General features: G+C 32.4%; 2 protein-coding genes across 2 annotated transcripts in view; both read left to right on the top strand.

The window, feature by feature from the left end:
• Positions 1–1,819, top strand: part of LOC111641450 (papilin-like) — a 102,676-nt gene extending 100,857 nt beyond the window's left edge. Inside the window, exon 37 of the mRNA XM_023387626.1 lies at positions 1,391–1,819. Coding sequence (XP_023243394.1) covers positions 1,391–1,542 — 152 coding nt within the window. The 3' untranslated portion in view covers positions 1,543–1,819. The remainder of the gene's footprint in view (positions 1–1,390) is intronic.
• Positions 1,820–5,095: 3,276 nt separating this feature from the next.
• LOC111641536 (voltage-dependent calcium channel type A subunit alpha-1-like) overlaps positions 5,096–24,015 on the top strand; it is an 85,193-nt gene continuing 66,273 nt past the window's right edge. The window contains exons 1-2 of the mRNA XM_023387711.1: positions 5,096–5,167; positions 10,817–10,908. Coding sequence (XP_023243479.1) covers positions 5,096–5,167; positions 10,817–10,908 — 164 coding nt within the window. The remainder of the gene's footprint in view (positions 5,168–10,816; positions 10,909–24,015) is intronic.

Here is a 24,015-nt window from a genome sequence, read left to right as displayed (position 1 = left end):
TCTGGAAATGCTGGGCAGCATTGCACAAACACTGCCTTCAGTTCTCAATGTCACTTCCTACTTTTCTGTCCAAACTTGCCATATGATGTCATAGGATTCCCATCACACAGGAGCTAGTTATTCTACTGTTTTTCCTGAAGTGTGCTTTGTGATTCAGTTTCACACCACATTTTCTGTTATTCAGCGTAGCACTTGCTATCTGCTAGTGGGTATGCGAAATATTTAACTTTCTGCTGACATGTTAGAAGGAATACAACAGCTAGCATCCCACTAATAAAAATGGATCATGTTTTCACAGCATCTGTTATAAATGTTTTGAGCATTTGTTCAGAATCTGTTATAAATCCCAATTCTAGCTTTTTCAAAAATGACAGTGATTAGCTACAAGACTTATCGATATTTTTGCATTTCAGCTGCACTGAATGATGTCTGGAGTTCTTTAAAATAAGTTTTGATATTGGTTGCTGTCCCTAATGAAAATATGAAACATTTACTAGTTTTAAAACAAAATTATACTCAGTAAATAATTAATTACTTTCATTCACAAGATCTTTAACAAGCAATAGTGATAAATTAGAAAGGTACACAAAACAATGTGCTGTGTACAAATATGCTGTAAATTGCATTATAAAATATAGGAAATAAAAAAGTAAAAAATATATATAATGGTTTTGCTGAAAGTTTCAATATGTGGGTTATATAATGCAAATTATTATATTACTACTTGATACCTAGTCAAGATACAAATAAGATAGGTACATAGACTGAATTTGTTAGTTGACATACGAAGATGAAAAGACAATTATGCCTGTCAAACTCTTTCAGATAAACATATGACAGTTTACAAACAGTTCTTTCATCCATATTTAAAAGAAAATTTTCATCTTCTAGTTCAATTAAAACCTTCAAACATGGTGCTGCCATACTTCTCATTGTCTTAGCAAAAAGCTAACACTCCTCAACCTCTAATGAAATTTAGTAAGCATTTTGAGATGGCACTGCAAGTGAACTAAAACACGCAACAAGTTTTATCATTATGCTGATGTCTTGCTGAATAACGGAAAACGTGGACTGAATGTCAAAATAAGTTGGACTAGGGTTTTTATTGCCACTTTAATAGAAATATCGTCAAGTGGCAATTTTGCAGCACAATCCTCCAGTAGCTATGGGTATATCACTGTCATAATCCCTGGCACATATGTCGAATTAAAATTACTCAACAATCTAAAGTATACTGAAAAAATAATTTTTCATTTTTGTAAAATTTAACATAATTAAAAACCAATGCATTTCTCATTTTTTGTTAATTTACTATATATCAATATAGATATTTGTTTTACTAATATTATAAACATTTCTTATAATTATTAATCAGAATACCATGTTTTAGATTCTTCCGATGGTGTTCCAGAAGGATGTGTCGACGATCCCAGATTTAGTAACTGCAACTTTATTGTAAAAGCACGTTACTGCAGTAACAAATATTATGAAAAATATTGTTGTCGCAGTTGTTACTTGGCAAAAGAAACCACAGTAAACTGATTTCAATAAAAATTAAAAGAAGAGAATGTATATAAATTAAAAGACATTTGTAAATGCCGTAATTAAATTTTATATGATAATATCAAAGCTTAAATGGACTCGAATAGTAACATTAATGTACTTTATATAAAAACATTTTTTATCTCTTTAATTTTACATGATAAAGGTAAATCATAAAATAATGCAGTGTAAACATTTTTCATTAACATTATCCAGAAATGATTCCATGTAATATTATCATTTTCATAATTATCAATTAAAATTCATTCTCTTTTTATTTGGATTCTGTTATTATTATTGTGTTAGTGACTTGTATTCTACTCAATTAATACTGGATCAAGATCAAGGCATAGCTGTAGAATAACTATTACATCCCTGAGCACCAAATAACCACAGTATATATATTTAGTATGGCAGCTTTCTGTAATGTGATGTGCTGTTCTGAAGACCTAATATTTCTAGACTTTTGTGTAATATATGTGGTATGATGCTTGTGAAAGAAAGGATTACAGGCACAATAAGTATCTTATCCATTCTCCACAAATGCTTTCTTTCTTGAGGTGAGTTTTGAGTTATTTGCTAATTATTTCAGAGTTACATATTGAGTTACACAAAAAAGTTACACATTGAGAAAGAGACATTGAAATTGAATGAGACTTAATACTGTCATCATTGATAAGGTAATCACTTTATTAAAGCAAAGAAACAATTTCCTATGGAACAATAGTCTACAAGTGGCATCTACAAGCGTGTGAGATCTGGAGCTTTAGTCTGACAAGAAGTACAAGATTTAGCTCCTTGTAGAACCTCCACTTGGCTGAATACAAGTAGTTGATCATGGAGGCATACAGCATATGCAATCCTGTGTCAGATTAAACAGACTAAAACTCCAGATCTCACAACTTGTAGATGCCAAAACTGGCATTCCATCTAATCCCATAAATTTTCAATAAGAAAACAAATCTGGAAACCAGTGAGGTCAAGGAAGTGTTCCAATATGATGGAGACAATCCTGGAAACCTTAGCTGTATGCAGCCAAGCGTTATCTTACTGGAACAGCTTTTTGTAATCCTGTTATGAATGCATATGAGGATGCCAGATTTTTCTTCATGTCCCACTTCTACTAAGAGTGACTGACAGTCATAAGAACTGGCTCCTCAGAGCAGCATGCCAGTAATGGGGTAATGTATTGCTCTACAATAAGATTAGGATTGAAGCACTCACCAGTGGTCCTCCACATTAACATACTAATTAATCCATAAATCCCAAACCAAACCAGGATCTGTTGCTAAAGACATGTTATCAGTTTATAGCAAGCAGTTCATGCTTTGTCATGGCATCACTGTAAATGAAGCCAACATACACAAGTGTTAATGGCAAGATGTGAGCAGCTGCCTTGCATGCAAATTTACCTCTGCTATTCACCTGACAATGGTAAGGATTCAGAGTTCCAGTGAAGCTTCCACCTGTCTATGGACACCATTCAGACACAATTGCAACTGTTTGTGCTTTCTCACAATCATACAATCATCTTTTGTTGTGATCTGTCTGCAGTATTCAGTCTGCCTACTGTATGTGTGTCCAAATATCTACTACACCATTACCCGCTCACAGTGAAGTCAGAATGACCCAGATAGTGGAGAATTCAACAAAATGGCCATCCTACTTCCCTCAAACTGATGATGTAACCTTCAAACTCTGTCATCTGTGCATAATGTCTTTGACTGCAGTATACAGGCATTCCTAGCATTCAAAGATCTCCAAACAAGTACACTAAACAACAAGTTCTGAACAAAAGGAGTCTCTGCAAGCCATTTTATAGGATATTGAGGTAGAATTTTAAGGCACTCTAGTGGCATTATAGTTTGGTACAAATGTTAATGATTAACTGGCATGCAAATCCGTCTACCGAGTTTTGCAGTACAGTAGACCCCCCTATAACGCTTAGATACGTTCCACGCTAACCGAAAATTACGTTGTAGGAATGATTAAATATGTGAGCCAATTGCAGCCCGACAGGTGGGAACTTTACGGACTAAGGCTGTACGAAAGGTTTTCTACTATAAAATTAACCGATTCTAGACTAATTCCACTCAACATTTCCAAAATACGTATAATTTTTTGGGAATAATCTGTATAAACTATGCTATAAACAAAAAATTGTAGGATTACTTACACCGTTCGACTACGCCGTTGCTTAAAGCTGGTTTTCATCNTTTTTTTTTAAATAATTTTTTTGAAAATTCGAATTTTTTAATGAAATTTTCAGCAAAGATAGGAGATGAAAAAGGAAATTAATGCAAGATATTTTTGAAATGTCTGCCCTCTGTTGAGATGCAGTAGCGCAGTCTCTCTTGGAAATTAGCAATCACATTACTACAGGTCTGATCTGAGATGCCCTTCATGATGCTCTCAATGCTTTCTCTCATCTGACTGAGGGCGGTAGGGTTATTCTTGAACATCTGATCTTTCGTGTATCCCCAAAGAAAGGAGTCTAGTGGACTCAAATCAGCGCTGTAAGGTGGCCAGGTGAGGCCACTTACAGAAAAATCAAATGTTTTTAAGCAACGTGCTTTTGTGATAGAAGCAATTCCATTTTGTACAAAAAATTGAGGCTGAAAACCGCACGGTTCAAAAGTTATTCAAAAAAACTTTAGAGAGGCTGTGAAACACTATGTGTGTGTATATATATATATATATATATGTATGTGTGTGTGTGTGTGAATAGCTTGTAAACAAAAATTTGGTTTCTGTAGCTATGTCTTGACATAACTCCAGCATAGTGTGGAGGCACTATACATTCCATTAACACCATAATAATATTAAACTGAGTAGGATGAATTGTTTAGAGAGGCTGAGAAACTATGTGTGTATATATATATATATATATATATATGTATGTGTGTGTGTGTGTGAATAGCTTGTAAACAAAAATTTGGTTTCTGTAGCTATGTCTTGACATAACTCCAGCATAGTGTGGAGGCACTATACATTCCATTAACACCATAATAATATTAAACTGAGTAGGATGAATTGTAAGAGTAGTAAGAGACTCAGAATAGTAAGAGGAATAAAAATGTGCATCTTTAAGATATTAACATATTTAAATGTAATTTATATCACATTACATTAAAAAAGACTATGGCTATATACAAAGTGTTTAATACTCTCATATTGTAACATAATTTATATATTTGTATATGACGTGATACATCTCTCTGGTTACATGATGTGATCTCAAGATACATCTCGTGATACATCTCAAGATATGTAATTGGAACACATGTACGTGTCATATCCCGAATCGAATACCTTTCAAATTGTATTCGAATATTAAAAGCCAGCTTGAATGGAATGAGGGTGGAAGCCTGAAGAAGAGCCCAAAAGGGGCTTTGAAAATGTTTGCAGTTATTGAATATAAGCACTCCAGTTATTTGGTTAAAGTAAGTCGATCTCGTGTCATATATTCAACCCAGTGTATGGTAAAGTTAAGTAAATTATATATATGTAATTTATCAGACTTCTATCCTCATTCAATTCAAGCTGGCCGTTAATGAAGAGCCCAGAAGGGGCTTCAAAAACATTTGCAGTTATCGAACATAAGCACTCCAGTTATTTGGTTAAAGTAAGTTGATCTCGTGTCATATATTCAACCTGGTGTGTGGTGAAGTTAAATGATAATCACAAACCTTTTTGTCTTTCCAATAGAGCTTTGAAGCATAGATCCTAATAATGCTCTGGTTTAGATCTAGCCAAACATTTAATTTTTGAGTGCATCATTTGAGATAAAATGGATTGAATAATACACTTCTATTTTGTTAATTTATTTATAATCTGTTTCTATCTCATTCTACTGTTTATATAAAATTTATATCAATATATCTTTTGATCACATAACATGTAATTGATATATCTGAGAATAGTATTAAAAACTATAACTAACATATAAATCTACATAAAATTTAGATCTATTGTACAGAAAACTCTATATATGGCATGGCATTTATATCCAAATTTTTAGAATGATTGTATTCCTTAATGCAGTATTGACTGAGAAACTGCACAACCCAAAATAAAACATTTTTGATTATATGATTTTCTGAGATTAAAGTCAACACAAGTATATATCTCCTTTGTTAAATATATATATAACCTTAAAAATGTTCTAGAAATAGAGCCTCAAGTTTTCATTATGTGTATAAAGTACAGTTCACTTTACAATAGGATTATGGAATCAGTTGGCTCAAAATGCAATGAAATAGCATTATGTCGGAACAAATCTGTATTACACAATTCTGGTATATTATGTATATGTTGTATGTTTATACAGGGTATATCTGAACCCATCAGAAATTGTGCTTGCATAAAATCATACTAAAATAAGTAAAAAAGTTCTAGTAAGCATGAGTTCTAAAGCAACCAAAAGCCTGAAAGCTTGGTTCATCCTGAATCAGTCCTCTGTATATCTATATATATAAAAATGAATGTGTGTGTGTGTGTGTNTATACCCTCTTCAAAGAAAGATGCCACCAGTGAAGACAGCCACTGCTAAACATTGGTTGTTTCAACAATCTCATGCAAAACAGTATTTGAAATTTGTGGAAACTCATCACAAAGCAATCTTATTGTGAACCATCTGTTTTCAGGAATTTTTTCATTCACTTTTGCAACCAAACCATCATTGACAACAGAAGGCCAGCCACTCCGTGCTTCGTCATGAACATCAGTGCATTCAGCATTGAATTGTTGAACCCACTTTCTAACCATTCCATCACTCATTACATTTTCACCATAAATCTCTACAAGTTGACGATGAATTTCAACTGGCTTAACATTCTTTGCATTCAAAAACTATATTACAGAATGCACTTCACAGTCGGCGGGATCGGCAATCGTCTTAAACATTTTGAACACTCACTAACACGTGGAAAAACAACACAATCCGGCTGTAATGGCATCACTGGACTGACAATCAACCAGAGAGATGTGTGTGCAGGCGCTGAACTGCGATACTACCACTGCAATGGCAGTAGAATGAAACGGTACTTACTTTCTGGACACACCTCGTATTAGGGTAACCAGATATCCCTGATTTCTGGGAATTGTCCCTTGTTTCACTGTTTTTAATGTTGGATTGTAGAATCAATCTTTGAGTAAAATAATTTTATTAACATATTGATATACTAACACCAGTTTATAGGTAAATAAATTAATTAATAAATTATAAAAATAATTAAAATTCAGTCAGTTTTTGACTCATTTTCATCAATTCTGAAATGTGTCCCTGGTTGGATTGTAAATGATATGGGCCACCTACTTTATTGTCCTATTAAGCATAACTGAGAATTTCTCTAAGATGAATTTGTAAACTATTTGTGGCTTGGAAATAAGCTTGCCAACTCTGAAAGAATTGATTGCAGGAAGTTTCCATTTCAGGAGTGAAAGATTTTGTGAGATTGATAATTTTTACTTTCAGCAATATCAAAATCTTATTGCCTATTCTTTAGTCTATTTTAAAATAAATCCCTAAAGTTAATTGTCTTGTCAGGTAAATATGGGCGGATTAAGCTACAATTCAAAAATCAAAGAACTTAAAATTTAACCCCCCCTTTTTTTTTAAATATTAATAATTATCATCCTTCTGACTTCTAAAAATCTTTCACGCATTCGTTTCTCTCAGTTTCATGTTAAATAAGATGTTTAATTTTTTGTTATTTTTCACTTTCCTGAATCTGTTACTGGTGCAAAACACGTGTAAGAAATATAGAGCAGGTGACAAACATTTTCGAACTATCTCGCAGTTCTTCCTCAGGTCAAGTAGCTTAGGAATGTTTCCAAATGGAGCATGTGGAATTTTATTGGATTGAGTGTCATTTCGACAAAGTCAGTTTCGCTTGTCATGTGCGGTCGTGAGCTGGTGGAGGTAGCCATGGGTTGGCATCCAGACTTTTGAGAAGCAGCAACACTTACATGCAAGTGTTACTGCTTCTCAAAATGGTGCGAAACTGTGGTTAGCAGCATATTTGTTTAATGAGTAGAATTTGAATTATTTATCTACTGACCATAGATATTGATAAGTTGAATCTTTCCATATTAATAAGGAAAAATATGGAAAATTACAAGAATGCTCACAAGAAGTTATTTGATGTTTTCAATATTAAGAATAAATATCTGTTGATTAATAAGAAATGAAATGATTGAGTAATCAAACAGATAAATACAATTGTTAAAAAAAAATTTGTTGGAAATAGCAGTTTCTTCAAGAAGTCATTCAGCAATAATATTACTTCTCCATATGTTTGTGTCTTCTTTATGAAATGTAATGATTGGTTACAACCAGGGCTGTGGAGTCAGAGTCTGAGTCGGGAGGAATTTTTGGCCAGAGGAGTCAGAGTTGAGGAAAATGTGTTCACTCTGACTCTGGCATTTCAAATTTAATAATTTTTTAAAATGTTTTTGTATTTTATTATAATTTATTTATTTTAAATACAAAATGCAACAATTTAATTTATTAAGTATGTAGTATTCTTTTTAGTATTTGTGTTTAGTAGTTAAACTGTTTAGACAATTAAATTTGAATCTTTTTGAATCATTCTTTATTATCCCTGCTCTAAATGAGTACTCTATTTTTCTGAATGAGCGAGACTAATTGATCAGAGTATATATTTTTCTGAACAAGGGGCTGAAGTAGCTAGATTGCACACTTTTTAGTTGGACTAACTTTTCTGGAAAGGTGAAACTGAAGTGCAAATGTTGTAGAATAAAGATATGTAGATGTTGAATTTTATTGCCCTACCCTTTCTCCTCTTATTAAATATTTGTTAAAAATTAATTTTGTTTATACAAACAAATATTAATGTGAGTTAAATATTAAAAATACTAACTATAAAGTATTTAGGTAAATGCCCAGGGCTCCGTTCAGAGTAGGGACCCCCTATGAGTGTTTCTGCCCCTATAAAATGACTTAGTTTTTAATTTTTCCAGAGTCAGAGTTGACCTACTAAAATTATCAGGAGTCAAAGTCTAATGTTTTTTTTTTTTTTNAACATAGTGTGCATGCCCAAATCTCAGCTGTTTAAAAACTCCACTTCTGTATTCAATTTGGTTCTAAAATAGGCTTACGTGACCTGAAGACATCCAATTGATTTGGACAAAAACATTTGTTATATTAAATAATTTTTGTGTTTGTTTGGTTTGGTTTATTAGTGACATTTTAGACATTTCTTCATATTATCAAATAACCAAAACTATGTGTGAATGATAGAAATTACGAAAAATGGTAGAATTTCTACACCGAAGTACTGTAACAAAAACACATATCTATAAACCTTTTACCGGTGCATGCTTCATCACACTCTACAATAAAGTTACAAACGTTTTAGAACCGTTACGGTTCTTCTTCTTCAGGTAATGATCCCCTAACGGAACGCGTTTCGGTTCAAAATTGTTATGAAATACGATCCGGAACAATGTCCCGACCCGATAACATCACTACGGATTTGTACGTTATGGATGTGTTCTATTTTAGAGAGTTATCTAGTAGGGCCTGCCAGGCCGTTGATAGAGCAATTTCATCCTTGCAGTTAATGCAATTACATTCTTTAATCATGTTTAGGCATATGTAGATCGCCTCCAGCCATCTGAGATGTATAATAATAAAATATTGTTTGTTTAGATTATTTTAGGAAGTTTTTTGTTTTATAGAATGCAATATCTCTAATTATATACATTCAAAGGAATAAGTTTTCATGGATATTTAGAAGGCTGGTTTTTCTGATACTTCAGCTTGTGCATGAACTGCCATAATTACTTTAATTTCTTAGATAGCTTGTTGCATTGTTTAAATTCTTTCCACCTTTTAACCTAATTTATTTAACAAAGACTTTAGATCCTATGCAATGAATAGTCATTAGAAAATGAAATATTACATTATTGGTTAAGCTCACATAATCAATTAAGGTGGCTTTTGAGAATATAATTGGACATGTTTTGACACTTTTAGTAATTTAAATGATCAAGAAAAAAGACTACTATGGTTTATTACTGATACTATTAAACTTTATTCAAATCATTATTTATAATATTATTAACATATGGCATATATATGTTAGTCTATACATAGATGTTTTTAAAAGTGAACAGCAATTAATGTTAGTGAAAAACTTATCAGTAAAAGAATAATCAATTCTTCATTATGTATATTTTATCCACAGTTATCTAATATTTATCATGCTACACATAAATCAAAACATTGTCATTCTATCTATTAACAAAACTTTAAGTAATGATTTAAATAAATATTTATAATACCAAACTACAAAAAAACCAAATAACCAGCAGAAAAAATTGGGGAGTGCTAACATTTTTACCCATGTTGAATGGGCATCTTCTGACTAACTAATCCCACGGCTGTTGAAATACTGGGGGGATTGCTGTACATATGTGAAAAAGGGGGTGATGTAAGGAGGAGAGGGAGAGGAAAGTAAGTTTACAGTTTGAAGAGTGACTTCCATGCTGTGAGGAAGGAGTCTACAGTGCAGAAATTAATAATGGTATTTTTGAGGGCAGCCTTATAAATTTCCTCTTGCTTCAAATGTTTGAGAAAGGATTGTTGGGAAAGAGCCATATATGAGGCATGCTAGCATACAGAATATCAGAATTCCATCCTGAAAGGATGGCCAGTACTGTGCTAGCTATCTTTGCCTCTGACCCCAACATTCGTGTGAATTTTGACTGTGCATGCCTCATATATGGCTCTTTCCAGCAATCCTTTCTCAAACATCTGAAGCAAGAGGAAATTTATAAGGCTGCCCTCAAAAATACCACTATTAACTTCTGCACTGTAGAATCCTTCCCCACAGCATGGAAGTCACTCTTCAAACTGTAAACTTTCCTCTCCCTCTCCTTCTTACATCATCCCCTTTTTCACATATGTACAGCAATCCCCCGGTATTTCAACAGCCGTGGGATTAGTTAGTCAGAGGATGCCCGTTCGACATGGGTAAAAATGTTAGCACTCCCAATTTTTTTCTGCTAGTTATTTGGTTTTTGTAGCTTTGTATCAGGTTTTCCCAGTTTTTGAGTGGTTGTATTTTATTTATAATACCAATAGTAAACTATGTTTGGTCTCTTTTCTTGAGTATAAATTTTTATTCCACTCCTTTATCCTGTTTTATAATTAAATTTGATTAATGTCAAATTTAGTTGAAGGTAGCTAATTGTAAATAGGATTTATAATCTGTGATTGATGTAACTTCTTACTCTGCATACTTAGGTATTTGGTAATATTGAACTGAACTCTGATACATCCATAACACGCCACAATAACTTCCGTACGTTTTTCCAAGGCCTTATGCTACTCTTCAGGCAAGTCTTAATAATAACAAAATCCACATTTGTAAAATTGCTTCAACGTGATCTGTGAAAGTCTGCATGATATGGTATAGCACTGCATGTATGTATGTTGCAACCTTGTGGTGTGCAATCCATCAAAGAAAGCAGTTTAAAATAATTAAAGCAATATCTAAATGAACAACAAAAGTAGGAATATTACACTTTCTCAACATTATTATTATTAACAGAATTGATGCTAATAGTTTGGCATATCTAATGCCAAAATGTTTTTAAGTTTTTAAATGCTTTTGCAGTTTTAACTTTAGTTTATCAACCAGCATGATGTTGTGCTTCCAGATCAGTAATAATTGTCACAGAAAAATTTGTTGTGACAATAAGAAATTATCATATTTTTTTCAAAAGTTAATTATTAAAAAAATCTAATTAGTCTTTGTATTACATGTGTTATAAGCCCTGTTTGTTTTGTCTCTTAATGGTGTATTCAAAGTGTATACAAATGACATAATCAAAATAGGAATCTATTGCATCCACATGAACAAAATAGTGTATGTCTACTCAACTTGCTCATGCATAATGAGGTTAAATTTTTTTATTTTAATCATTTGAATAAAAGAAGCAAAATTGAATTGAAATATAACATTATAAATATTATGCAATACAATAACATGACTGATACAAGTTATAAAAATTAATAATAAACCAAATCTTTGACTTATCTGCCTATATTAAGATTGTGGGCCAATGTTGTTTGATGTGAGCTACCTCTTGCTGTCTACAATCACTTTCTTTATTGGACTGGGATTTGTGCTTCTGAGATTTTGAACAATGTGGTTTTAATATGGGTGGATAAGTCAAAAGATTTGGTTATACTAGCACATTCTACTTACAACAAATCACTGATGAAGTACATAAACTAATAATTAGTGTAATTTCTATCAAAAACACGTATCTATAAATCTTTTACCGGTGTGCGTTTCATCACACACTACAATAAAGTTACAAACGTTTTAGGACCGTTACGGTTCTTCTTCAGGTAATGATCCCCTAACGGAACGCGTTTCGGTTCAAAATTGTTATGAAATACGATCCGGAACAATGTCCCGACCCGATAACATCACTACGGATTTGTACGTTATGGATGTGTTCTATTTTAGAGAGTTATCTAGTAGGGCCTGCCAGGCCGTTGATAGAGCAATTTCATCCTTGCAGTTAATGCAATTACATTCTTTAATCATGTTTAGGCATATGTAGATCGCCTCCAGCCATCTGAGATGGCTCGTGCAATGGGTGGCGTGAATGACCTTTGCTTGAGAGAATATGAGTTCTATGTCACGGTCCGAAGAGTATACGGCCAGAGCTGTGTTGGTTCTTTCATGGTTAATATCCGCTTTAAGCTCTTTGATTCGGGTTACGAGGGAACGTTTGGTTGATCCTATGTAGACCATGTTTCTATCACACCTGTGATCTATGATAGGGATGGTGTAGACGCCGGGAAGCTTATTTCGGTCTGGGGTGTCTTTTCCATTTCATGACAAATCAAAAATTGTAGCGCGTCTTCTAAATGTAATACGGATATTCTTTTTCCTAACTATCTCCTTGTATATGGAGATAGCTAGGAAAAAGAATATCTCCTTGTATATGGAGATAGCTAGGAAAAAGAATATCTCCTCGTATATGGAGATAGCTAGGAAAAAGAATATCCGTATTACATTTAGAAGACGCGCTACAATTTTTGATTTCTCACGAAATGGAAAAGACACCCCAGACCGAAATAAGCTTCCTGGCGTCTACACCATCCCTATCATAGATCACAGGTGTGATAGAAACATGGTCTACATAGGATCAACCAAACGTTCAACCAAACATAGGATCAACCTCGTAACCCGAATCAAAGAGCATAAAGCGGATATTAACCATGAAAGAACCAACACAGCTCTGGCCGTATACTCTTCGGACCGTGACATAGAACTCATATTCTCTCAAGCAAAGGTCATTCACGCCACCCATTGCACGAACCATCTCAGATGGCTGGAGGCGATCTACATATGCCTAAACATGATTAAAGAATGTAATTGCATTAACTGCAAGGATGAAATTGCTCTATCAACGGCCTGGCAGGCCCTACTAGATAACTCTCTAAAATAGAACACATCCATAACGTACAAATCCGTAGTGATGTTATCGGGTCGGGACATTGTTCCGGATCGTATTTCATAACAATTTTGAACCGAAACGCGTTCCATTAGGGGATCATTACCTGAAGAAGAAGAACCGTAACGGTTCTAAAACGTTTGTAACTTTATTGTAGAGTGTGATGAAGCATGCACCGGTAAAAGGTTTATAGATATGTGTTTTTGTTACAGTACTTCGGTGTAGAAATTCTACCATTTTTCGTAATTTCTATCATTCACACATATTTTTGGTTATTTGATAATATGAAGAAATGTCTAAAATGTCACTAATAAACCAAACCAAACAAACACAAAAATTATTTAATATAACAAATGTTTTTGTCCAAATCAATTGGATGTCTTCAGGTCACGTAAGCCTATTTTAGAACCAAATTGAATACAGAAGTGGAGTTTTTAAACAGCTGAGATTTGGGCATGCACACTATGTTGAGAATCTATATCATAAGGAAAATAGGAGTTTCTCAAATTATGGCATATATATTGCTTTTCTGATGATCTTTGCTTACTTTATCTTCATTGACCAATGAGGTTTTGTCTTAGACTGACTTTTGAACTAATGTAGAAAAGTGTACACCAAGGCACTAAAGCAATAAAACACAGCATTACACTGAAAAATTACTGTAAGAATGATGTCAGTGTTCACTTTTTAAACAAAACAAACAGGGCTACGTTTATGTTACTTTATCTATCATTTTATGGTACTAATGTTATTTTTTTCTAGCAGGAAAATAGGATAATGCAGTTAATAATAATACAAAATACAAATGAAATTTACATAAATTTTGCAATTTAATAATATTTAATATACAAATTATAGAGTACATATATATTTAATAGTTGTATGTACTGTACATATTTATGAATGTTAATTCATTATGAATAAATTTCAGCAATATAAAAACTTACAGAAAATTTTTTATTTGCATTTTAGGTAAATTGTTTAGATTGTCAGATAGATACCTATAGTTTTATTTTAATTAAATTTTTTAATTATACATTAAACAGAAAGGTAACAAGTCTTTCCCACCAATTATTTCAAAAACAAATAAGGCAATCACTGTAAACTTTTCACCAATGATATTATATATGCCCTAAACCAGGGGTGGCCAAAACGTGGCGCATTGGACGATTACAAGTGACGCTTCAGTCAGTTCTGAGCAACATTGCCAGATTTGGCTTCAATGCAATTAAGAATATTACATAGAAAATTAATTTTTTATAGTCTGTCTTGGCAAGTTCATTTGTTGCAGAACTCCTTGCAATCTACTTTACAGATAAAATGAGTGTTTTCCACGTAGTAAATTACAGTGTATGCATGCATTTTGAGTCTTGCGATCTTTATTTCCGATCAATTTACAGGCGTGTAAATGGGTGAGAACATTTATTGTGACTAAACTTATTGCTGGAAAGTCACGAATGGTTTTTTTTTAATTTCAACGTCGAATCTTGGGTTATTAAAAGAATTTTTAGGAGTTAACTACTTTTGGGCTATTTTTTAAAAAAAATATTTGGTTACAAACACTAAAATCATCTGGCAACCCTAGTTCTGAGTGAGCCTTGGTGTAAGACAGTATAAAAAGTGTTCGAGTTATATGGTGCATCGGAATTTGTCTATCAAAAAATTGGCGCATGGTATGCAAAAGGTTGGCCACCCCTGCCCTAAACAATAGTGCAAATTTCTGCCTCCTTCAGTTTTTCTATCAGAGAATGGCTGTTGTAATCTCAACCCTTAATGAAATTAGAGCAATGGAGTCAATTATAAAGTTGTAGCACATGAAAAAATATGTATTATCACTTTTTAGTGCATTCCAAAATATCAAATGGGATTTCAGAAGAGGCTGTCAGATATGACAGGTTAAATGTTTTAAGTACAATTCAGTAACCTTATGTCAGTCCAGCAGGGTAAAAAATGCTGTTCAAATGCTTTTAGCCTACACTGAAGGCCTTCTTCAGGAACCAATGAGTTCTAAAATAGAATTCTAACACCTAAAAGAACATGAGGTTTAAAAACTTAAAACTGCAGAATTGTAGGATCAAGTGTTAAGTTATTACATTGTTGATAGTAGCATTACTTTGTCAGTCCAGAAGGGGAAAAAATGTCATTTTTTACCTGCTGGACTGACATAAGGTTACTAAATCATATTTATTTTCCAGTTTTATCATTTAGTGGTAAATGTTTTACTGCACAACATATAAGGAGTAGCAGTACTTACTGTATAACACAAATGTAATGCAGGAATGGTTGAATGTGCAATTAGCTTTAAGTTAGCAATGGTATGTTAATTAAAATACTGTTTTATTTAACAGTATTTGATATTTTTTATTAAATTGAACATTTGCATATCCATATCACTGCTATCAATTAAACCTCATTGCACATTCAACCATTCTCACATGGTGGTTGTGTTATATAATTATGCTTGCTACCCTTGTGTGTTGCCTGTATTATATAGTATTATATAGTAAAGAATAGACGGCGTTACTCAGAGGTATTTCCGTAAAGTGGGTGAAAAGAAGTGAGAAGAAAGTAGACGTAAGAGAAAGTATTGGTGGCAGGGGCCAAAGGGGATGGAAAAGTGGGAAGGAAGGAAGATAGAAGAGGAAGGGTCCCTGACGCGCATATGAATTTATTAATAGACGTAAACAGAAATAGTACAGAGCAAAATATAAGCATAACCTATAAACAGAATGCCCAGCTCGGGCTACAAAATAAAACACGATAGCAAACTTATGTACATAACATTATTTACAATGGCAGTGCTTTGCGAATTTAACAGATAAGAATGGCCGAGTACAGTAGTAGCAGTGAATACAGTAGTAGCAGTGAATACCCTTGTGTGTTGTGGAGTAAAACATTTATCTGTCATATTTGATAGCATGTTCTGGAATACCACCTGATATTTCAGAATGCACTGAAAACTAATAATACCTATTTTTTTATATGCTATAACTTTGTAATTGGCAATGTTGCTTTATTTTTATTAAGATTACAGCTGGTTAAGATTACAACAACCCTTTCTGATAGAAGGGTAAAGGGACAGAAATTTGAACAATCATTTAGTGCATACCTGACATAGAATGCATTGGCAAAAGTTTACAGTTATTGCCCTGTTAGTTTTTTAAATAATTGGCTGAAGAAATACTTATGTTACCATCCTGTATAGGTGAATATATCCCAAATAATATATTTATTAATCACAATTAATTATAATTAGTACAGATGAATATTTTTTATTAAATTTCAAAAAATAGTTTTTTCAAAATAAAATTAGAGAGTTTATAAAGATAATCATAATGTACAATTTATCAGATAATGTTTATAATAAAAAAATACATACAGTAGATCCCCTATAACACAGTAGATACGTTCCATTTTATATGAATTCCATGTTTTACAAGTCACTTAAATACATGAGTCAATCACAGCCCGGCACGTGTGCAGTTTAGGGACTACAGCTGTTTGAAAAGTTTTCTTCTATAAAATTAATCAATTCTAGACTAATTTGACTCAACATTTCCAAAGCACGTATAACTTTTTTGGGAATAATCCATATAAACTATGCTATAAACAAAACATTGTAGGATTACTTACTGAGTGTGCACTGTTCAATGACGCCATTGCTTAAGCTTGTTTTTGTCACAGAGTGGCACATCGAACAGCGGGCGTGTGTTTTTCGATAAGTTATTTTTCTGTAAAAAATTCACTGAACTTTGGAGACATCATTAATATAAATACAATTTTTATGGCCGTTAAATAATAAATGGTTTTTATTAGGTCCGCTGCTCATTTAAACTCAATGGTTTGTGCAATATCCATCCACTATTGGTCTAGATTCATCCAATCCTGTTGCGACATGAGTCAGCGATGACGTTTTACCATATTATATGCATCTCTTTTAGCGTGTGTATATGAATACGATTGCAACCGTTATATACGAATCCGTATTATATGAACCCGTGTTATAGGGGGACTACTGTATTGTATAAATTTACCATAATGTTTTTTATTACGTAAAAGAAAGATGTAACTTTCTGAATATTATACCAAAATTGCTTTATATTACATAAAATATATACATATGTGTATGTATGCTTTAATTATAGCTCTTTGATAATTACAAAATGCTCTTGTAGTGGTTCAAAACTTAAAATTGAAAACTTATTTTGAAGTAACAAAGATGACATAATTTAAAAGCTTCTTCCATCTTTTAGAAAATGAACTTTTCAATCACTTTAAATTTATTCTTTCAAATAAATATTTGTATTTTCAAATTTACCTAAATATCTATTATTATTAATGTTATATGCTGAACGATGATATAAAACAGTTTAAAACAAAAGAAAATTTTGTTAAGACAGAATTAAGTTGACAAAATAAAAAGCAATTATTTATTGTGACATCATCACAATGCCAAACTGCAATTTTTTGTCACAATAGACTCAAGTTTAGCAGCATCTTGACCCTGTACATCATACTTTTCTTGTAACAATGAAGTCATGCCAGTCATCTATCTAACTTCATTCAGGAGAAAATTTTTGAATTGAAATAACATGACTTCTGGCCCAAAATTAAAATTTGTTTATAGTTAATTTAATCGGGGTCTCCTGTCCCTATGTTTTCCATATCTGGTCTTGACTTTCATCTATCTAACACCATTCTTGAGATTAAGGTAAGACAGACAGACACACAAATGACAGTGAGAATTTATAGGTCTACAATTTTTCAAATTACAGCCCAAAAAATGAAATATAATTACTTTAAAATATGATGTAATTAAAATTATACACATAATTAGACGAATGAATTTTATTTACTAATAAAACAAAAGGAAAAAAACATTCAGTATCAGTAAAATGAAAACTACTAATCTAATATTCTTGAATTTAAAAATAAATGATTTCCTCTAGAAGTTTATGGTACTGCAAACTTCTAGATAATATCTATAACAACAATATTGAATTTTGGATTGAATATATCTTCTAGAAGTCTTAAAAGTTTACATGTAAGAAAAAAACTTTGAGACTTTTAGAAGAAAGCAATATTTCATTACTTTTTTGGCTATTATAGAGCATAGAGAAAGTATTATAATTGGTTAAATTTGACCCTCTGCATTTTTTGCATTTATTGATATTTTAAGTCCCAATTCCAAAAACATCTAGAAAAGGAAAAAAATTGTATATATATTGGCCTGTATTTTTCATCTCTTAGCACCCCATTTTGAAATATGGCAGGAATACTTCTGTGTATGGGTATTGATGCTATTACATTTTAAAGATTATAAGTTAAAGGGGATAGGGAATCATAACCCTAGTGAGGTCAGATTTAATGAAAGGTTTACTCATTATTGACATTTGCAGTTTTTTTTTTTTTTTGTTAATTGCCTCCTATCCCAAAAATATAGCTTTTGCCATTTTTCTAACTTTTAGAAATTATAATTCAAACTTTTGTACTTTATTCCATGTCTCCTTAACTTTCTGTTTGAGTTCTGGGAAAGTTGTACAAGAGCCTTTGTCAGATTTTTAATTTTTTTCTTTTTTCGGTTATGTCAAAATCTGAAATTGTCATGAAATTTCTTTGATTCATCTCATGACATTGTTTTGAATAGTGGTTTTGTTATTTCTAAATGAACAATATTTTTGATTTAAACATTATTTTTTATTATTTTGTTAAACAGAATTTTGTGATTGAAAATTCTAATTTTTTTTTATATAGCTAATATTTAAAATTATTAATTAGTCTATCAGAAAATATAAAATTAATGTCATGAACAAATGATTTTGTCTTCCACACTGGAATAAGCTATTGGAGTACAATTAAAGCACACTAAAAATATCTGAGACAAATTTATAAGGAAATAATGTAGTTGTCAGATTAGAAATAATGTAACATGAAGAGAGAGAAACCATAACATTTAAACCATCTATTCCTTAAATTCACAGTACTATATATGAGACTAACTGTGAAAAATACATATGTAGTCTATATTTATTTTTACTAGGGCTATTTTTTAAATAAGGTCCTTTTGTGAATGAGAGGGAGAATGACATACAATTGCAGCAGTGTGCATGAGCATCAGCTTTGCGCGTGTTTAGATACCATTTGCAGCCGTATCATNTGCATTAGGCCACACCACTTGTCTTGTATGGCATGGTGGAGTTTTCTCAACGCACACTAAGCATTAGAATTGATTGTTGTGCTTCTTGGCATAAAATCCACTAACAAAGACCCTTTCCTGTCCCAAAAGACAGTCACCATGATCTTTCGTGCTGAAATCGAATAACAGATTGTATCTTACAATCGGCGAGCGACTCAATTTTCTTAAACATTATAAACTTCTACAGTTCAACACACAGACAGATGATACGGCTGCAAATGGCATCTAAACACACGCAAAGCATGCTGAAAGCAGATGCTCATGCACACTGCTGCAATCGCATGTCATTCTCACTCTCATTCATAAATGGGCCTTATTTAAAAAGTAGCTCTCGTATATTCAAAAAAAGAGATTACATTTTTATTTTAAAATTTTGCATTTGTTAAATATAGAAATTAAACTCTAGATTTTTTCAATTGGATTATAAAATGAAAATTTAAATGAAAATCCTGTTGAAAATTTTATGATTAAACTTTATGATTTTCAAATTAAACTTTTGTATGGGAAAATAGAATTCAAAATCCTTTTAATTGAAGAACAATTATTTTCAAAAAAATGTGTAATTAGTTTATATTTTATGTAGTAGTAGTTGTTTGTACCAACAAAATTCAGTAAAAATTAAAATTCTTATTGAATTTCTCTTTTTATTGATTTTTATTGATAAAGTGAACACCTTATATAATATATATATACAAGATGTTTACTTTAACATTTATCTAGATTAAAAAAAGATATTTCCAGCATTGCATATGTATATCATTTGATGCATTAGTATTACTGCTGCAATGTTTGGATTCTTAAAAGGAATACATATAAATCATGCACAAGTCTGAGGCAATATATAAATTTTCCAAAAGTAAAAACAAGACACACATTAAAATTGCAGGGACAGATCCGGAGGGTGCGTACACACCCTAAAATTCTAAGTAGAAAGAGTTTTTCATAGTAGAACTACAGTACAAATGATATCAATATTGACATGAATTGCATCCCTAAATGAAATTTCTGGATCTATCCCTGAAGTGTGATTTTGACAAATCACACAGTGACACAAGATGCTGATGTCTTTATAAAAGAGCCAACATTGTCCAGCCTGATAATTTGTTGAGCACTGTGACAATGTTTATGCTCATTAACACTACTGTGAAAAGATTATATAATATGGGGAAATCAGACAAAATGCATAAGAAGCAACACGTGGATTCCACAAGCACTTTCCAGATGTACAAGATCTAAGTATATAATGATTCTTAAAAAATACACTGCTTGATGCAAACTTGTAAGCATAGTCAGAAATCATGGTCCAGATGTCCTTAATGTTCATGACATCCAAGTTTTGGTGTACTTCCACATATATCCACATATGTGCATATGTAAAGCAGTGTACAATAATGTGGATAATAAAAATACAATAACATACCTTATTGATGTTGAAAACATTTTTAATGTATTAAACTAATTACTGGATATCAATAGGGTATGTTGTTCTGTTTTACTGTCGTATATCCAGTTTTCACAGATATTATTGGCTTTGATAATGTGGACTTTAGTGGTACAAATACATTGAATTTTATGTTGCCGTGATATACCTATTTGTCTACTACCTACTACTTTTAACTTTTACAACGTACAGAGGCTGACAGACAGTAATATGACTGGTGCAACATTGTTTAATCCTCTATAATAGAATGGCATCCCATAGATGTCATGCCTTTTTTTTAACATTAATTCTTCATTCAATTTTGAAAAAAATAGAAAAACATTAAAATTTTTTAACTTTTCAAGTTATTGAAAATGTAACACACATGATTTGCATGGTTGGTAATGAAACTGTGAAACAACCAGGCATAAAGCAAATATAGGAAACTATGTAATTAGTTTTTAAATGAAAAAATTGGAAGAAGTGAATGGGTGTGGCATTGCATGCAATTAGTGCAAGATAACTTTAAAATAAATACAGTAGAGCATCAGTTATCTGAATACTGATCAACCAAAATATAGGTTAAACAGAAGCATTCCAGTCGGAAAATTCAAATTTCCACTAGTGCTGTGGCACTGCAATATTTGGCTATGTTTTGGGCTACTCCAATATTATTTTTGTTGATGTGCATGTTTTAGCTGGCAGCACTGGAGCGACCATATTGTATCATTAAAAATTATTTTTTTATTTTGCACAAACAAAATAAATATCAAGATATTTTTATAAATTCTAAAAAACTTATAAAATGTTTTTATAAAACATTTTAATATATGTGTTGTATACTTCTTTAATATTTTAGTTGGCTGAAGAGGGGCTTAGGAGTCCAAAACATGTATATTTTCACACGTATCAACTAAATTAAAGATGAGAAAACTGCCAAGTGTCTTAATTTATTGCACTTTATTGTGTTCGAAGCAGCAACAAAGTTTAAAGAAATTAATTTCAAAAAATACTTTTGCTCAAGGTACAAAATTTCTATAAATATCAAATGCTTCTAATTAGTTTCTAAATAAAATGTTTTTATAAAACATTTTAATATATGTGTTGTATACTTCTTTAATATTTTAGTTGGCTGAAGAGGGCTTAGGAGTTCAAAATGTGTATATTTTCACACGTATCAACTAGTGTTGCAACAAATAGTATATTTGGCCAGGAGCATGGCTGAGTACCAAATATTTGGCCAGGAGCATGGCTGAATACCAAATATTTGGCCAGGAGTGTGGCTGAATAGCTGAACATTCAGCCAAACTATTCGGCTTGATTAATGCACGTACGAAAATTGGCATGCAAACCGCATTATGGCAAGGACCCTGCTCTCTCTTGGCCCGCTGTCACTACGTTTTTGCCAATTGCGTTAATTCTTGACAGTTGAAGCGGACAGACATGAGCGTCATGGCAGTATGTGAAAAGTGATGATATCAAATGCGGATAACAATGAAATGACCTACATGTGTAAATAACAGAAAAAGAACAGAGAAGGACCGCAAAGTGAAAATGTGAAAATAAATAAGAAATTGAGTTGATAACATAATCGAACAAGTCGAGGCAGCTTATTGGCATGAAATTTGCAGCCATCAATGCCAAACAATTGTTGTCATAGACTTCAGAAAGCTAAATGCTTGTAATGAAGTCACTTAGCATGCACAGGTGAAAGCCTGGGGCCATTTGGGCTACCAAGCTGTCTCAATTCTGTGAAATCATAACTGTGACTTATACCGACATCCTATCTGTCTCTTTTCTCTGTTATCACCAGGCTATGAGTCATGCAATTGTAAAATGGGAAATCTACAACGGAAAAGTGACAAATCGAAAGTATTGTGAGCGTGTATTATGATGTATGCATAGGCATACATGGACTAAAGCGATAAAGGAAAGAGAAAGGGAAGAGCAAAGACGAGCGCTTAAAAAGGATAGGCAAGGTCAGACCCTCAGATGTGCAATGATTCTCGAACGAATAGGTGTGTGTGTGTGTGTGCGCTGATCTTTGTAATTATAAATTGTGAATACAAGTGACTAATATTATGTTTTTTTTTATTTTGTGCATGTTATAAGTTAGAAATAAATATAAACAAACAACACTAACCTGATAACATTAAATCTAGCCTAAATACCGAAATGATTAATTTACTGTGTTTTTGTTATTTTTTACTCTTGTTTTTAGGTATTTGGCCGAATAGTGATTAAATATTTGGTATTCGGCCAAATAGTGATTTAAATATTCAGTATTCGGCCGAATAGCAAAAAATAGGCCGAATACTGAATAGTAACCGAATATTCGTTACATCACTAGTATCAACTAAGTAAAAGATGAGAAAACTGCCAAGTGTCTTAATTTATTGCACTTTATTGTGTTCAAAGCAGCAACAAAATAAATATATTGAAAAATATAAAAACAAGAAAATTATATTTTGGAAGTTAATATAGTATCAAAAATATTTTGATTCAGCATGACACATGTCGAGATTGTACTTAAGGACGTGCCAGTATTAGAACGAGGCTTTTTTCCTTATTGTTTTGCTTCAGCTCGTCGGAGAATATAGCCCAAGTGGCTGACATCTCCAGATAAACCCAAGAAAAAGAAAGAGTTTTACTTGTTTTGTGTGGTGTTTTTCTGAGGACTGTGTTGGGAGGTGTGTTGTGCTGAATCAGAATGTTTTTGATACTAGATTAACTTCCTAAATATAATTATTTTGTTTTTATATTTTTCAATATATTTATTTTGTTTGTGCAAAATAAAAAAATAATTTTTAAATAGCCATGATTATTATTTTAACCCTTAACTGGTTTCTTGGGGGCCGCGCGGCCCCCACGCATCATATTTTTACGATTTTCTAAAAATCTAAATATTGTGTGCAGCTGCCATTTTATGTAATCTCATTACGTCGCGACTTAGCGAATGCCAAATGTTCGGCCGTGTAGCACTTACAAGGGTGGAGCTTCGTACCTTCTGGGGGCCGCGCAGCCCCCACGATACCAGTTACGTTGGTTTTTTGTGGAAATGTGTTTTTATGTTTTTTTTTATTTTTACAATTATTTTGCAAAGAGATCTCAACCTTGCATCAAAAATTCAAAATGACTACCAAAGAATCATTTGAACTGCTAACAGATGATAATATCATACAAATTGCTAGATCAAGCCAAAATCTCCTGAAAAGAGTATGTTGTCATTTTGTGCTGGAAAAAAGATGGTAAATATGCTACTAAGTGCAACAGTTATTTGAAATTTATTTGCAAAGTGCATAGTACTACAAAAATACTATGTGATAACTCTCAAGACTGAACTACGTAATTG

This window comes from Centruroides sculpturatus, unplaced genomic scaffold, assembly GCF_000671375.1.
Source record: "Centruroides sculpturatus isolate CEXI.00-Female unplaced genomic scaffold, Cexi_2.0 scaffold151, whole genome shotgun sequence".
Classification (NCBI taxonomy): Eukaryota; Metazoa; Arthropoda; class Arachnida; order Scorpiones; family Buthidae; genus Centruroides; species Centruroides sculpturatus.
The sequence above is the reverse complement of the archived record's forward strand: the minus strand, read 5'-3'. Positions and strand labels throughout refer to the sequence as shown.